A 13,887-nucleotide genomic window follows, 5' to 3' on the forward strand; every position below is an offset into this window, starting at 1 on the left:
ATAAACACTCATCTAGAGCAATAAGCAAAGATATACCAGTTATTCTCAAATTTATTACATCCACATTTCATGGCTCGAAACAATATAATGCCCTACTAAATCAAACCACAAAAAATAACAGAAAATAGTATATTAAAACTGTCAAAACATGGATCAGAGAACTGGGTGATGATCAACTTGCAAACATTGTGAAGATCTAACTAAAGATATCTGGATAACTAATACAATAATAATAAAAAAAACTACTACAGGTCACCCTACAGGAACAGGAAATTGTCACAGTATTCTTATAAAAATTCTTTTAATAATATTTTTATGCAACTCATAACGCTGTGTACCACACTAACAAACTAAGATTGAATAGAAAATAAAATAAAATTATTCAATATTAACACAACAATATAAAGACGGCATATGTTTAATAATGTCCGTCATATTAAAATGTGCATAAATCCGTTCAAAAATAGAATACGTCATTTTTTTTCATTGCCCAGTACCAGTCAAATAGGTCGAGTTAACTTCCAGCAGGTAACTTTTCGACGGCAGTTATGATTTGAAAAAGATCTTTTGTTACTAACCACCATATGTATTCCTCACTGCCCAGAATACTTATGGAGGGAAATAATTATACCAAGTCAGTGGACTTCTTTAATTTGTCACTTAATAAATACAAAAGATTGTTACCGAGACAGTTTAATTAGGTATAATAAATATGTTATGTATTAATATGTAATTTTTACTATGTAAAATCCCCTAAAAACGGCGATAATTAAGTAATAAATAAATTTTTGAAATTATTAGCTTAAATGGTGGGTAAACGTTAAAGAGTTGCGGCTTACCTGATGATCCAGTGATGTCCATTGCCTTGAGATTCCTCCCCTTGATGATGGTGAGGGTGAGTCTTCCGGCGGTGGGAAGGTAGCACAGGGACAGCATCAACTCTCCCAGCTGGACCTTCTCCTGAGGAAGAAAACAGTGGATGATTTAAAATGCCCTTTCAACATTGGATCGAATCGTTTATTATACATTTTGTTATATATTTAGAAACTGTTTGAATGTATTGAAGACATATAAATATTATTTAAGACGTATTTAGATAGAGATTACATCTACTGATGAGATCTTTAGAGAGAGTCCTAAGTTCACTGATGAGATATGTCGTAATAGTTTTTTTCTTTTTCTTGTTGATTTTTCTTCTTTTTATATAAACGCATAATATGTTATTTATTTTGCTAATATACCATCTTCATTATAGGTCGTATAAGATATTCAATTCACTCTTCAACTGTATATTTTTTCTATGTTCTGTGAAACATCTAATCGGGTGTAATAAAGATGTGTCAATCACAAACATGCTTTATAAAAAATGTTCATATTGATTTTCATAATATGTTATTATATTAAACTACATTGTACAATTTTCGATGCATAATTATGTCTTTCATACTTCTTCAGATGCAAGTTTTATCACTGTAATAATTTATGTATGTTCTGTAAAACATCTAATCTGGGGTAAAGAATGATAGCTAAATGCAAACATGCTTTACGGTTCACGTTCATTTTTATAAAACTCAAAAAAAAACTACACATTGTTCTGTAACTTTTTTTAACGTTAATTCAACACAGGAGGCCCTGAGGAAAATAATTTCCCTTAGGGCCTAGATCATCTTTTGGGATGCTGTGTGGAGGTCTATTTGAGGAGAGGAAGGAATGAACATGAGTCTTGAAGAGACGCATGTTGTTGCAGGGAGGATAAACAGAGGCCGAAATACTTTCATAGTACCTTTAGTACGTATTGTGACCTATTGTTATTATTTACGATTATTGAACTCCTTTGTGCAACAAAACTCTCTATGACTACTTGTATTGTACCTGCTTATATCGTTCATACTCAATTGATCATGTTATGTAATATTCACTTATTATCTTACTCCCGAAGGACATACCTATAACAATGTACTTGTATTTTTTCTTTTTTTTGATACATGCTCCTTGTATTATTTTTAATTCAATAATACGTATTTTCTTTGATATACTTTTTATATATTATTTTAAATTTTTCTGTTTTCCACACCTATTTTTTATATTCATATATCTTAAACTTATGTAGATATTTTGCATTATTTTTAATTCCTTTATACTTCATACTTGTTTTAGATGTATAAATTATTTTATTTTATTTTTATATTATTTTGTTTTCATTCAACTTATTTTTAATTTGTATTATTATACTTAACATAAAATTGATCACTAAAACACGGGCATGTGCCTAGTGTGGTGGCCAAAAATTTACCCGTTTACTGTAATGTATAAACCTTACTGAATAAAGAACATATATATTAAAAATAAATAAAAAAAATGTATACATGTAAAAGCGTTCAAGGCATGAATAAATGAATACAATCAACTTCACAATATTTAAATATATGTGCTATTCGTTAATAATACGATATTTTGACCACCAAAATAGGCAAATGCCTGTAGCTTACAATTAATTGTCTTTGCCTTAAAAGCTTTTCCTAATTTTCCTTTTTTAACTTCCAAAACTAAAAAAATTCTATGTTATTTTTTCTGGACCTTATGATATTCTAATTAAACCACAATCCACACATTTAATCCACCGTCACACCAGCCGCCAGATGCAGGTGGCTACTAATATCTCAGATATCATTCGAAAGTCACGCCACGCATCGTGAACACGCGCGGTGGTAGTAGAAAGTCAAATTTCAAAATGTTACATATATATTACACAGATGTAAAAAATAAATAAATATCGATTCCAGTAAGTAGGTACATTTGCAGAATTATATTCTAACACCAAAACATATTTAGTCCATAGAACGTAATTGGAATGAGAAAGGGTTCGACGACTTTTCGCATAGTTTATACAATTCTCATGATTTTACTCAGCCGAGTTCAGCGTGACCAGGATATTAACCCTTGGAGTCTGGAAGTGAAAACGTTTATGACCTTAAGAGAAATAATTAATTAATTAAGTTTTGTGTGTTTATACGTGTTGGGTATACATACATAAATTCGCCACTTTTGAGGTGAAGACGTTGTCAAGTAATCGTTGAAAAGTAGTAGAGAGCGAAAAGGAAGAAAATGTAAGATTGAAATCAAAGGAGAATATTGGATAGTTGGTGAAATAAAAAAAAATATATATATATGTATATATATAAAATAATAAAAAAATATATAAAATAAAAAAAAAATTTAGGCGTATTAGATCTATCATAAAATTTATATGTAAAGATGCAAAAGTCGGTCATTTTAAATACATGTAGGAAAACGAAAGATTTTTTAAATATTTATGTTGAGGGATCAGTAGGATTTATAGGCCCTGTTAGAAGTTCTACCGAGCCGAACCCTCTGATATGAAAATATTTGGAGTCGGTAAATTATTTCCCCATTTGATCTCTGGTGAGTTGACGTGTTGTTCTTGTATTGTTTTGTATTTATTTTGCTTAAATAATGCATTTGCATAATGTTGATTGACTAGATGATCATTTGAGGAAAAGTGTGTGGAAGGATTTAGTTTTTCCTATGGGGAAAATTTAACCCGGACATAAAATCGGAAAGATAAAAATGTATATAGGCTCCGCACCGGCATTGAAAAATTAAACGTCATCTTTGGGGATCCTATGTGGGGGGTCTTTTCAAGAAAAGGAAGGAGAGGAATTTCTGAGAAGGAAAAACGTACAAGGGGTGGATAGGAATCTAGGGGTTAATTTGTGCAGGAGTGACGGACGTATGAATCCATCCCACCTACGGCGGTGCAAGGCGATGAGTTGAGAGAGTCCGGCTGGAGAGGTCAGAAGGTCTCCCTCAACCAGTCTCTCCCAATCCGGCTAACGCATCCGTCGCCAAGACAAACCTCACCCCTGCGAAGTCTCCAAAGGCAGAAAACCACTTAGGGTTATCTATGGCAGGGGTGTTGGTTATCCAATAAATGGTTCAACAAATGGTATCCATACCAGCCTGATTATGTATTTATATTACTCTATTGTTAAACGTGTTATCAAGCGAAAGCATTACCTGGAGGACGTACGAAACTGACATGCTAAAAAAATTACTTGTTACCTTTTGACTCTCATTTAGTCCGCATTTACTGTTAACGAACCATTTTTCAAAAATATATACGTTGACCAATTATAACACAGAATCTTACAGAAATACGAGCAATTACATGGTATAACATATTATAGTCTCTGCGCAATTTCAAAAGCAGGCTACAGATTTCCTCGTGACATTTCCCAAAAAGCTTTTGAACATTACCAGAGTCTTGCCTCCGTTTCCAACTCGCCGGGTTCGTTATACAAAATGGACATTGGACGGGTATTATTTAACGTCGAGTGCGAGTAGGTACTACGGTACTTGTTCATAAGTTACTTCTAAAGCACTCTGCGGGTACTCTCTTCTCTACTCTATGTACACATTGTACACACTGCAAAAACTAAGTACCTGCCTAGATCGTACTACTAAAGGCGGTGCTTATTTTAAATGTGCTGGCTATAAATGAATTTATAGAAACGATGTTCAAAGTTATTATAATGCATAATCTATAAATTCATTTCTTTGGTAACTATACAGGTAAGTAATATTTACCATCATATTTTAAAATTTATTGTTAATGGTTTAATTTTGTAGAACTGCATGAAAAAAAATTTCATTGAGAAACATAAACATGTAACATAAACATGTAACAGTAACATAAAATATTGACATTATTCTCCTGTCAGACAGTGTTATTAGATGCAATTGATTAATCAAACTTGCATAATTAATATTACTGTATTACAATCACTTTGTGGTTTGACATATTTAATAAAATAAAATAAAATACGTTTTGTTTTAAAACCATGGGTTTTTAATAATTTTTAACCGACCGGTTTCGCTTTACTCAAGCATCTTCAGGGTACAAATTATTACTGTACCAATTTTTAGTAATAATTTAACAGTAATAATTTGTACCCTGAAGATGCTTGAGTAAAGCGAAACCGGTCGGTTCTAAAAATTATTAAAAACTCGTGGTTTTAAAAAAAAGGTATTTTATTTTATTTTATGACATAATTAATGTAATCAATTGGAATACTGAGCTTAAAATTTACGTATCTAAGAAATATGCGTTGAACTTTTTCTATATTGTTAGAGTGAACTTTATATAAAGGGGAATAGGTGAATTATACTCCACTTAACTTCTTACTAGTGAAATAAAGAGAGTTATCATACAATCTAAGGACTTGAAATCAATTAAAGTTCTGCAAAGGAAGCCAAGCATCTTAAAAGCCTTATTAGTTATATAGTTGATGTGGGAAATTAATTTCAAATTTCATCGAATATTACATCCAAGTCATCAGTTTGTACATAACTATTATATGACCAAAATAAAAATAAAATTATGGATTTCCTCTTTGTGACTTTCCCTCTACTGAGACAGCATAATATGGATAAATATATTAAATTTTTAAGAAATGAATATGAATTAAATAAATTATACAAAACAAAAGATTATATAAAACGAAAAATTTACAAAACAATTCATTTATAGCCATGGAGAGAGGTTGATATAAATCATATCATAATAGAAATATAAACAATAGAGGCATAAACATTATTCACAAACCATCAGAGAAATATTCTCGTATGGACCTCTTATATTTGGTAAGTTCGCAACTGAAAATATCAACCTTGGATAATACGCTGTTGTAATTATTGCATAGTCTGTTCAGGCAAGAATTTTGCTCGGAGTTCGTTTTGCATTGATCAACCCTGAACAGGACACAAGAGCGTGTTGAACGCACAGGTAAATTTAATGGAATCTTGTTTAGCAACTTTGGGCATTGAATATTATTTTTAAGTACTTTATACATGAATAGTGCATTCTTGGGGTGCCTCCGTACACTCAGTGAATCAATTTTAAAGTATGAAGCTGCCTCTGCATGATTATTAAATCTTACAAATGACTTGTAACAAAGATATTTTAGGAATTTGTTTTTAATTGCTTCGATTTGTTTATGTGGATTTTGTAAAATGGAGACCAAACAACTGATGCAAACTACAAATGAATTCGTACATAGGCAAAGTAGAGTTGCTTACTGATATCGATGCTATTAAAAAGTTTTGTGTTTCTTATGATGAAGTTTTTTTTTGAGTTTCTTATGATGAAAATTTTGATTTTGGAAAATTGTATTACGTGACATTTCTGAATGTTCAAAAATAAAGCATTTTGTTCACATCATTGATTAAGTTGTTCTAAGTTAGTCTGTGAAATTTGGCAATCGTATAAATTTTGTATTCTTTTATATACTTTTAAGTCGTGAGCAAATAGCAGAGCTTTTACATCATCTACATCATGAAACCATTATAAGAAATTATATGAAAATACATGCATATGTCAGAAGGTAGGTACGGTTACCGGATAACTCATCAAAATACAATTCAATACAGTTTTAAAAAGTAATATTAAGTCATGAAAAGTGATGAAACAAAAATTAGATTAAATTGATTACGTAGGTTAGGTTTACATTAATTGATTTTAATAACTTTATATCACTTTTAAAGTCTTGTAGGATTGTCATTGCGTTAAGTTGAGAATTCTTATTGAATTTACATTATTCGAAATGTGTCTTATACTGAGAGACGAATCACTTTTAGGAAGATAAATTCTCATCAAAACCTTGTACTGTAGTACCGCCCTGTGCTGTAGTAAAGCATTAAAACTTGCTTTTCCTTTCCTAAACACAACCATTAAAGAAAATAAAACACATTATTAAAATAAACACCGAAAAACATCGGAAAGTGTTAATCTCAAGTGACCTACCAGGGAGGTATGGTACTGTATATTATCTACCTGTATAACATATAAATAAATAGGAATAATAACAAATTTACATTTGTAGAAATGTATTATATATTTGTACAGGTGATTTGTTGGGGTGATTTTGGCGCTACACAAATCATCCAAATATTATTATTATTATTAAGTTAAACTTCCCAACGCTAAATAAAATGAGGAAGTTGGTTCCATGACACTTTTTTTTATTTTATTTTTTATTTTTTTTATTTAATATTTGTATGTTTTTTACAATAAATATACAATTTATACATATTATACAGTGTTATAAAGGTAAATAATAATAGCTTTTCCTCACCATTAATATTATTATTTAATTCCTGTTTTATTCGAATATTCCATCAATAACATAGCTTTAGAAAGAGTCACGGAAATGAGAGATCTTGGAATTATTTTGGACGAAAAACTAAGTTTCACCAATCATATCCATCAAATTGTGAACAAAGGTATGAAAACACTAGGCTTCGTATTAAGAACAACTAAAAACTTTAATTCTTTGCAAGCCATTAAACTATTATACGTATCTCTAGTAAGAAGTCTAATTGAATATAACTCAGTAGTTTGGTCTCCATCTTATACAATTCACATTAACAACATTGAGCGAATACAAAAAAAATTTCTACGTTTTATAAATTTTAAATTAAATTTCTCTGTCGAAGACTTAAAATACAATTTCTTATTAAATACTCTAAAAATACATACATTAGAAGATAGACGTAAAATAAACGATTTAACGTTCTTATTCAAAATACTTAACTCTAAATTCGACTGTTGTGAACTCCTGCAACTTATAAACATACATACACCCACAGTAACAACACGACAAAATACAATATTCTACAGCAGCACACATAAGCGTAACTACATTGCCCACTCTCCGATACAACGACTTCACACCATGGGAAATCATTACTTGGGTGATGTTGACATATTCAATACCAACTTGGCAAGTTTTGTGGATCATTTAAAACATTTATTTCAACAATACTCCTAAACACATCATGTAAACCAACAAATAGCTGTAATTTTCTGTTTTTGTTTCTTGTGTTTGTATAACTTGTTACATAGCTTTTATCAAATGTAATTTTATTCTTATTTTTTATGTTTGAAAGTATTTGTCAAATTAAAATTATACTACCAACCATGTAAAAGCCCTCTGGGCGTTAAATAAATAAATAAAAATAAAAAAGCTGGGCACACTGTTAGTTAACATACCATGTTTTTTTAAACTTTTCCAGATACCACAAGTCAGAACAATTGTTCTAGCATAGCATAGCTATGGTGCTAATGGTGCTATTTAATTAAATCTCTAAAACAGTAGATATAATTAATCGCCCTTTTTAACCTAAAAAAAAATTGTGTACCTAATCACTCTTAATTACAAAACAAATGCAGCATCTAATTCGCCAATTAACCGAGCTCTTCATATTCTAAATGATATTTGTCTAAACTCAAAAATTTACACATTTTCGGATTCACTGCCCAAATTCAAACATGGCATCGTGTCAATAATATAAACTGTTAAATGCGCACACATATACACACCCTCTCACACATACATAACACACACACACACACCTATATACTACACACGTGGCCAGGTAATTAAGGAACCACTTGGCAGACATTACAAGGAAACATATCATAGGTACCCAACATGAAATATCTAATTCCTGTATATTGTTCCATCACTATAACTCATGTAATTTTTGTTTCCATAATATCAAATAAATAAATAGTTTTCCTAAATCTTAAGAATATTAAAAAAGGAAATATTGTATCATAAATCGTTGATTAATCGGAAGTAAAATAATTTAAATAACAATAATCTGTTATTCTAAAAGGTAGATATGAATAAATTAGTAAAACAATATTGTTTTAGCGTTTTATTTCACCTCGTTATCGTCTCTTTGTTTATTCAAATTACTTCAATGGATACTTTGAACAAGCAAACTAAAAAGAAACCAAGGTCCTTAATATTTGAATAACGTGTCTGTAATTTAATTATTTATCAGTATAGATGAGCCAGTGCTCGCTTTCATCTGCTACCAAAATGGAAGAAAATAAAAATAATTTCATTAAAGTATTATTTTATAATGTTTTAGTAAAAGATTTTAAATGATCTGACGTAGAAATACACTGGGACAACACTATCGCCATTAGAAATCAAATCGCAACCTTTTCAGGATTTTGCAGGATTTGCAGGATTTTCAGTAAGAAGAATTAAATTCAAATACTGCCCACATTTCTTAATTGTTTTATTATTTAGTATTAATTATCTTCGATAATAAAGTATTGTGAAAAATACATCGAAAGGGTGACAGATAACTCACTGAAGAGGACTTTTCGTATAAATAATCGTTAGTACTGGTAATATGATAAAAATATATTGACAAGGTAACATAATAAGTGTTTCAATTTTTAATTATATTTTTTTTAAACTTCCGATTTTGTTGTCCGGGTTAAATCTTCTCCAAAGGAAAAACTTAACCCTTCCACACACTTTTCCACAAATGATCATCTAGTCAATCAACACTATGTAAGTGCATTATATAAGCAAAATAAATACAAAACAATACAACACGCCAACTCACCAGAGATCAAATGGGAAAATAATTCACCGACTCCAGATATTTTCATATCAGAGGGTTCGGCTCGGTAAAACTTCTAACAGGGCCTATAAATCCTACTGATCCCTCAACATAAACATTTAAAAAATCTTTTGTTATCCTACATGTATTTTATTTATTTTTATCATTTTATTATTTTATTTTTTAAAAGAAAGAAAAACATTCTCGGGTTACGAATAACCTAACAATATTTGAAAATCTCCTACTCCCACTACGCCCGAGTGGGACCCAAGCGCGATGTCAACTCGGCCACCGACCGGTCAAATAGATAACAAATTATTATAAGCAATAATCATTAGCCTGAAACACCCATACAAATTGAAAAATTAACTGAAGATGTTTCTGATACACCCGTTCACAAAAAGGGACATCACTTTCATCTAAATCGATTTCAGGTCTTCAGTTTCCGAGCGTAAGACAAGGCCTATCTGCCTAACATCAAGTTCAGTTCCTCTTTCATTGTCAAAAAGTGACCATCACCTATTTATCTCAACATAATGTTTTTCGTCTTGAAAATCCCGCACACGATAATCCCGCAAACGGTAATTCCGCAAATGTGCGGGATGAAATATCACCGAAATCCCGAAGGATTACGGGATGCGGGATTGCGGGATCGCAAATCTTAATTGCCATTTCTAGAAATAAGTAAAAACCAATACTGCCATAGAATAGACTACAATAGAAGAGCAAAAAGCTTGGCAACAGGTGATGATGAATTAATCTATCCTCAAGGGACAAGATACGGGTTGATGGATCTACTATAGCACAGTGAATTGTTCTGTATATACATAGTTCCCATTACCCAATAAACTATGTGCTACAAGGTTTTCTTTTACTTTTAATTTTACAATTATATGAAAGTGCGACTATCACGTTTTCAGGAGGCTAATTATATATAGGCGATTATCATGTTTCGAAGTAGCTTAGACATATATTTTAGTTATATTATTTCCCTTATCTTCTATCAGAGACTTAAAAAGAGGCGGATATAAAACTAAGCAATACATGATAAAATTATTAGTAGACGTAGGATTAGTAATGATTTGTAAAGATATGATATTATAGCCTTCTTGTACCTATATTCCATATAGTTAAATATACCAGAATACCATATACATGGTGTGAAAACATTCCCGTAGTTTATTTAATTTTATTTTGTGACTGGGTAATAAAAGTAACTTACGTAAAAATATGTGAGTTTTTTTCTTAGATATCCTCACTAGGGAGTTAAGTTTTGAAGCGACAAGGATTCATATTTTAAACTGTCCAATTTATGTCTTCTTATGAAGTTTTTAGTGTTCTTTTTAATGCGTCTTCTATATTCATTCTTCTCTTACATTTTCCTAACTCTGGGGGAGAAAGTTGTAAAGTTTTGTCGAAAAATACTTTTGCTTTCCTCGGTTTAAAGTGATAGATATTTGGGCGTGCTCAGCAATTCTTTTTGGTTAACTTAGGTCATGAATGCGCGGCTGTTGTGTTATTTTTTAGGAATTTAATTGTGTAAATTGAAGAGAATTTTCGTGTGAAAAGTGAATCACTAATTAACACCAGTGACTGGTTAGAATGTTACTTTATTTAAACTCAAATGGTTTGTTGATAAATAAAATGAAAAAAATTATGAATACACACACCATTAAAAAATATAAGTTTCACATACATATATGGTTTCAAACCGTCCTGCTCGTTGATTATTATGAACAGCAAAGAAGATACTTGAACTTTTGCCGCACTAGCTCTTGTAGGGGAGTGGTTTACCGTGTTCTCACATCGACTAGGGTAGACTTACAGAACCACTACTTCTCAGTGGTTGAAAATAATACAGGGATATTTGTAAATGAAACAGACTCTTTGGCTCTAAAAATGCCCCCGTGGAGACCTATATTGAGGCAAATTGGCTCTATGCTTCTAAGAAAAGCTTAAATCTCTTAGCAGATTGATTAAGAATGTAGTTGATTTTGTAAAATAATGTTGACTGAAGTTAATATTGTCTGACGAAAGCAAAGTTTAAATAAAAAGAAGAAAATTGGAACGATACCCATTGACGATACATATAAAGACCTCAATAACCCGGCAGAAATAACCCGGCAGCAATGACCCGGCAGCGATAACGGTAGTTAATGATTTAAAATATCTCTTACATTAACTATTTTTAGGTAACAAAGACTTTCAAACTACTTTGAAAAGAAAATCTCGGATTCTAAGTAAAGAGACTGGAGACAACCTGTTCTTCTGAAAGCAAAAATCCAAGAGCGTCTCAAGACACGAACATCCCTTAGAACTGCCCTGCTGGCGGAGTCCCGCCCTCATCGCCGGACGTAGTTGCAGGACGTAGTCGCCAGTCGTAGTCGCCGCCCCCACTGTACGTAGCCTGCGCTCGGGGTGGCAATACCAAAATATTTAAATGTAAGTACTTGACTACAAAGAATGTTTCGGCGTTATACGTTCAATTGCCATAAATTCATTTAATAATAACACATACATACTTAATATAAATTAATGTATTTATAGGTATATTTGTGGCAAGTTCCAGAGTAGATATTCTCAAAAACGCCTGAATGCCCATCATTGAAAATCTAAGTTCCTTGAAATGATTTTGACTGTGTTTGGTGACCAGATCTGAGTATCCAGTTCCTGATCATCATCTTCCACACCTCCTTCCCTTCTTCTTGACCGTCACCCTGTCAACATATCAAAATTGGGGATGCATCTCACTGCCCAAGACAGTTGGGACTAAGAATTACGATTCAAGCACACTGAGAACAATGAGTATTGCTGATTTTTTAAAAAGCTTTTCAAAATATTTGTTATCCGGTTAAAAACGGATCGCAGACCACTTTCTGATAAACTTTTAGTAAATTCGTAATAATTTCAGAACAAGTGTTATGCGTTTTTCTTAATAACGCCGAAATGCTAAAATGTTAGAATTTTTTGAAGACGTGTTCCAACATCGTGACAATTCCTAGATATTTTACTAAAAGTTTATCAGGAAACCTATCAATTCGTTTGTTAAGGGCCTGTAATCCCATTTTTAACCGAATAGCGAATAAAAAATAAATTAGCAATATTTCTGTCAGAAAGTTTTCTCTGTGCATTGTAGTGCTCTAGTATTAACTGTTTAAGAAATATATTTGTACAGCGCCCTTGAGGTGATTTCTCACGAAAACGGCGCTATATAGCCAAATATTATTATTATTATTATTGCTTAGATTTATTAAAGATCTTAATATCAAATGAGTTTGTATGCCGCACGAGGCAGACACAATTTAAATACTAATCATCAAAGCCCTTTTTTGCTAATAACGTGAATTTCATAATTTGCTATATATTGAAGCCCGAAAAATTCCAATTTATCCCACCGCCTTAGACCATTAGGGAACAGTTTATCATCTAAAAGAAACAACTAGCCAAATGACATGACGAAGGGTCCGTTGTAAGGGTATAGAATACCCGGTTCACAGGTTAGGGTAGGAAAAGGTACCCCGGGTTCATCTAATTCGTGGGTCAAGGTGGGATACACCTGGTTCATCAATCTCGCTTTGTCTCTAATTTGGAAAGGTGGAAACAGGATACATCCTGCGTAAATGGACAGGTTAACATACTCACGCGGAAGTTAATTAAATAAGAAGCAAGCTGATGTATGCTAGGTAGTAGCGTGTGGACTCCGCTCCAAACTAAATACATAAATATGCTGAAACAAATCCAGAAAAAAATCCTCAGGTGTACCTATATGAGTACGCATGGAACTTATGCGAGGTTCTTAGAACTTAATTGAGGTAAAGAATAGATTTAGCCTAGAAGCCATTTGTTGACGTTTATTTAAAAATCCTAATTTCGGCCTCGATTTACTCCAAAACAGAAACTGAAATTTAAAAAAAAAATGTTGAAAAAAATCGACTCCAAATGTGATGTAAATTCGCTAATTTGGGAGGCAGGTTTGGGTCCCGCCGCCTGGGAACCATTTATTGGATAACAAACAACTCTGATATACGTCACCCCAAGTGGTTCGCTACTTTTGGAGTATTAGCAGGGGTGCCCGGGTTCATCGGACGAGGTGTGTTCAGGATGCACCTGCCCATCATCGGTGTGCCGTGCCAGATCGGAAGAGGCTGGTTGGGGAGACACGTTGACCTATGCAACTGATTTCGACCCATTGCCTTGCACCGCAGTAGGAGGGATATATTCATTGAACCCTCAAACCTTTAACTTCCCAGAACTTCCTTTCCATCATTTTCATTAAAAAAATCCTCCATTCTGCATTCCATAAGATGACATAGGCCCCGAGGGAAATTATTCTCCTCAGAGCCTCCTGCGTGGGGTTAATATAAAAAATATCATTTTCACAACGCAATACTCTAACCTCAAACCAATCTCTACCTTTCCCTAAGTTCTTTGTTTCCTTAC

General features: G+C 32.4%; 1 protein-coding gene across 1 annotated transcript in view; it reads right to left on the minus strand.

Annotated features, from left to right (window-relative positions):
* LOC149413528 (synaptotagmin-10-like) overlaps positions 1-13,887 on the minus strand; it is a 456,392-nt gene that overhangs the window by 82,367 nt on the left and 360,138 nt on the right. The window contains exon 8 of the mRNA XM_089644730.1: positions 840-960. Within this exon, the coding sequence (XP_089500856.1) occupies positions 840-960 (121 nt within the window). The remainder of the gene's footprint in view (positions 1-839; positions 961-13,887) is intronic.

This window comes from Hesperophylax consimilis, chromosome 21 (genome assembly GCF_061612785.1).
Source record: "Hesperophylax consimilis isolate HC1 chromosome 21, BYU_Hcon_1.0, whole genome shotgun sequence".
In the NCBI taxonomy this organism is placed as follows: Eukaryota; Metazoa; Arthropoda; class Insecta; order Trichoptera; family Limnephilidae; genus Hesperophylax; species Hesperophylax consimilis.